A 2,386-nucleotide genomic window follows, 5' to 3' on the forward strand; every position below is an offset into this window, starting at 1 on the left:
ATTTGTTTGTGTACAAACTAATACACTATCAGAGTTTTATATATTTATACTTCTCATTCAACCACAGTTAAATTCACTCTATCTAGGAGGCTCAGTTTATATGGATAGTTTTTATTTTTTACAACAACAAGCTGCAATGAAAACAAGCAAAAATGAAATAAAAGTAATGACTTTATACTTCTTGAGTTTTTTAAAACTGTAAGGAGTAGAAGTAAAAAGTAGGCTGAAAAATAATTACTCAAGTAAAGAACAGCTACACAAAAATTAAGTTCAGTAAAGAAGTATTTGTACTTAGTCACTTTACAATAAATGAATTTTCATTGTGATAAATCTGGATTATTAATTTGAAGCTTTAAACAAAAAATCTGGAGATAAAATGAATTAAACCTGTTTTTCTAAAAGTAAAATATCAGCAGACCTACCGTCCCAGGAGGAGCTCTGGTCCCAGACAGACCACATCTGGACAGTGAAGAACGGGGTCCAGCAGACCACGTAGGCCACCACGATCACGAAGGTCATCTTGACCGTGCGTAATTTGGCGCGCGAGATGGTGCTGACGCTGCTGACCGAGTTCCGGCCCAGGATCCCGCTCCGGGTGGTCTCCACCACCGACTCCGAGCTCTTCCTGCGGGTCTTGCACTTCAGGTTCCTCCAGATGGTCCGGCAGATGAAGCCGTAGCAGAGCACGAGCACGAGCACGGGCACAAGGAAGATCCCGGCGGTGATCCAAGTGATGTAGGCGCGCAGCCCCCACGGCTCCACGAAGTGGCCCCAGCAGTCGTAGACGGCTGAACCGGGCCGGACCTCGCTCAGGGAGAAGATGAAGTACTGCGGGGTGCTGAGGACCAGGCTGCAGGCCCACGTGGAGCCGATCATCAGGTAGGCGCGCCTCGTGGGCTGCTGCAGGGTCTGCAGCGGGTGGCAGATGGCGATGTACCGGTCCAGAGTCATCATCACCATCATGTAGGTGGAGGCGAACATGCCCAGAACCTGCAGGTGCTTGACGATGCGGCACAGGAAGTCCGGTCCGTAGAAGCGGAAGGTGACCTCCCAGCAGAGCTGCGGCAGGACCTGGAAGAAGGCGACCACCAGGTCCGCCAGGCTCAGGTGCTTCATGAACAGGTGCATCCGGGACAGCTTCCTGCGGGTTCGGTACATGGCCAGCAGCACGCTCAGGTTGCCCACCACCGCCGCCGCGAAGGCCAGGCTCAGGACGGAGATCTCCATCTTTGCCACCTCCTCGTTGCGCCCGAACGGGTCGCTCTGGTTCCTGGTGGGAGCTCCGCGCCCCGGCTGCTCAGTGCCGTTAAACGGTTCGGAGCAGTTCGGACCAGTCATGTTGCAGAAAGTATCCGGGCTGAGGAGCATCGTGGCTCTCCTCCTCCTCCGGGCGCACGGAGCGGCTCCACCGGTGCGTAACGGACCCCGGAGGAGCCCGAGGCGGGTTAAAGCTCCTCACAGCTCCGCTCAGGGGAACCAGGAGGAGAAAACTGTATCCCCAGGAAACAATGGTTGTTTCTGTGAAACTCAGTCTGAGAGCAGATCTGAGCTGCAGCTTCTTTTAAAGGCTGCCCCCTCCTCCCCCTCCTCCTCCTCCTCCTCTTCCTCTGCGCACCTCCTCCTCACACAAATAGATGATGAAGAACTGGAGGAATCTCTTTACTGATAAAATAAAGTTTATTTCTTGCTTTATGATTGATAAACTAATAAAACAAAGTTTTACCCTGGAAAAATAAAATAAAACTAACTTAAAGTTTAAAACAGTTAAATTTTTTCAGTATTTTCACATTTTGCTGTGTACAGAAACACTGACTGAAATTGTATCCATTTAGTTTTAAATAAGTTTAATGCTTTAATCTGTCGACCCTCAGAGTTTGTTTTCAGGATGATTCTCAGCTACCACTAAAACTGATCGAGTTATGGACATGAAGGCAAACATTTTAATGCTGACTTCAAAATTTGAGTTAGTTCTATTAAAAACCATGAGGTTAACAAAACCATTCACCTTTAGGGATAAATACAGGGTAAAATGTAATAAATAAAAATAAAATAATCAATGATTTCTGTAATTTTTTAATTAAAAAACTTAAATTTATTGCAAAAATCTAATTGTTTGATTTTTTTTCTCATCTTTTGTTCTGAACTGAACTGAAATCAAACATTTCAGTTTGGTTTTAGCATCAAAATACAGATTAAGGGTCCCAGTAATTCACACAAATAAAGTGAAACATGATTTACAGACATGAATCCATCATAGGGTCAGATTGATATACGGTCAGAAAGGGATCTTTTCTTCCACCAAAGGCTCCATAAATTTTATGCAGTCCTGCACTCACTCACTTCTGTCACATAAACCTGTGGCGACATTTTATTTTATCCTGAAAAG

At 45.8% G+C, this 2,386-nt stretch overlaps 1 protein-coding gene across 1 annotated transcript in view; it reads right to left on the reverse strand.

Annotated features, from left to right (window-relative positions):
* Positions 1-1,460, reverse strand: part of LOC106532751 (arg8-vasotocin receptor) — a 2,921-nt gene extending 1,461 nt beyond the window's left edge. The window contains exon 1 of the mRNA XM_014028875.1: positions 423-1,460. Within this exon, the coding sequence (XP_013884329.1) occupies positions 423-1,368 (946 nt within the window). The 5' untranslated portion in view covers positions 1,369-1,460. The remainder of the gene's footprint in view (positions 1-422) is intronic.
* Between the last annotated feature and the right edge of the window lie 926 nt (positions 1,461-2,386).

This window comes from Austrofundulus limnaeus, unplaced genomic scaffold, assembly GCF_001266775.1.
Source record: "Austrofundulus limnaeus strain Quisiro unplaced genomic scaffold, Austrofundulus_limnaeus-1.0 Scaffold825, whole genome shotgun sequence".
In the NCBI taxonomy this organism is placed as follows: domain Eukaryota; kingdom Metazoa; phylum Chordata; class Actinopteri; order Cyprinodontiformes; family Rivulidae; genus Austrofundulus; species Austrofundulus limnaeus.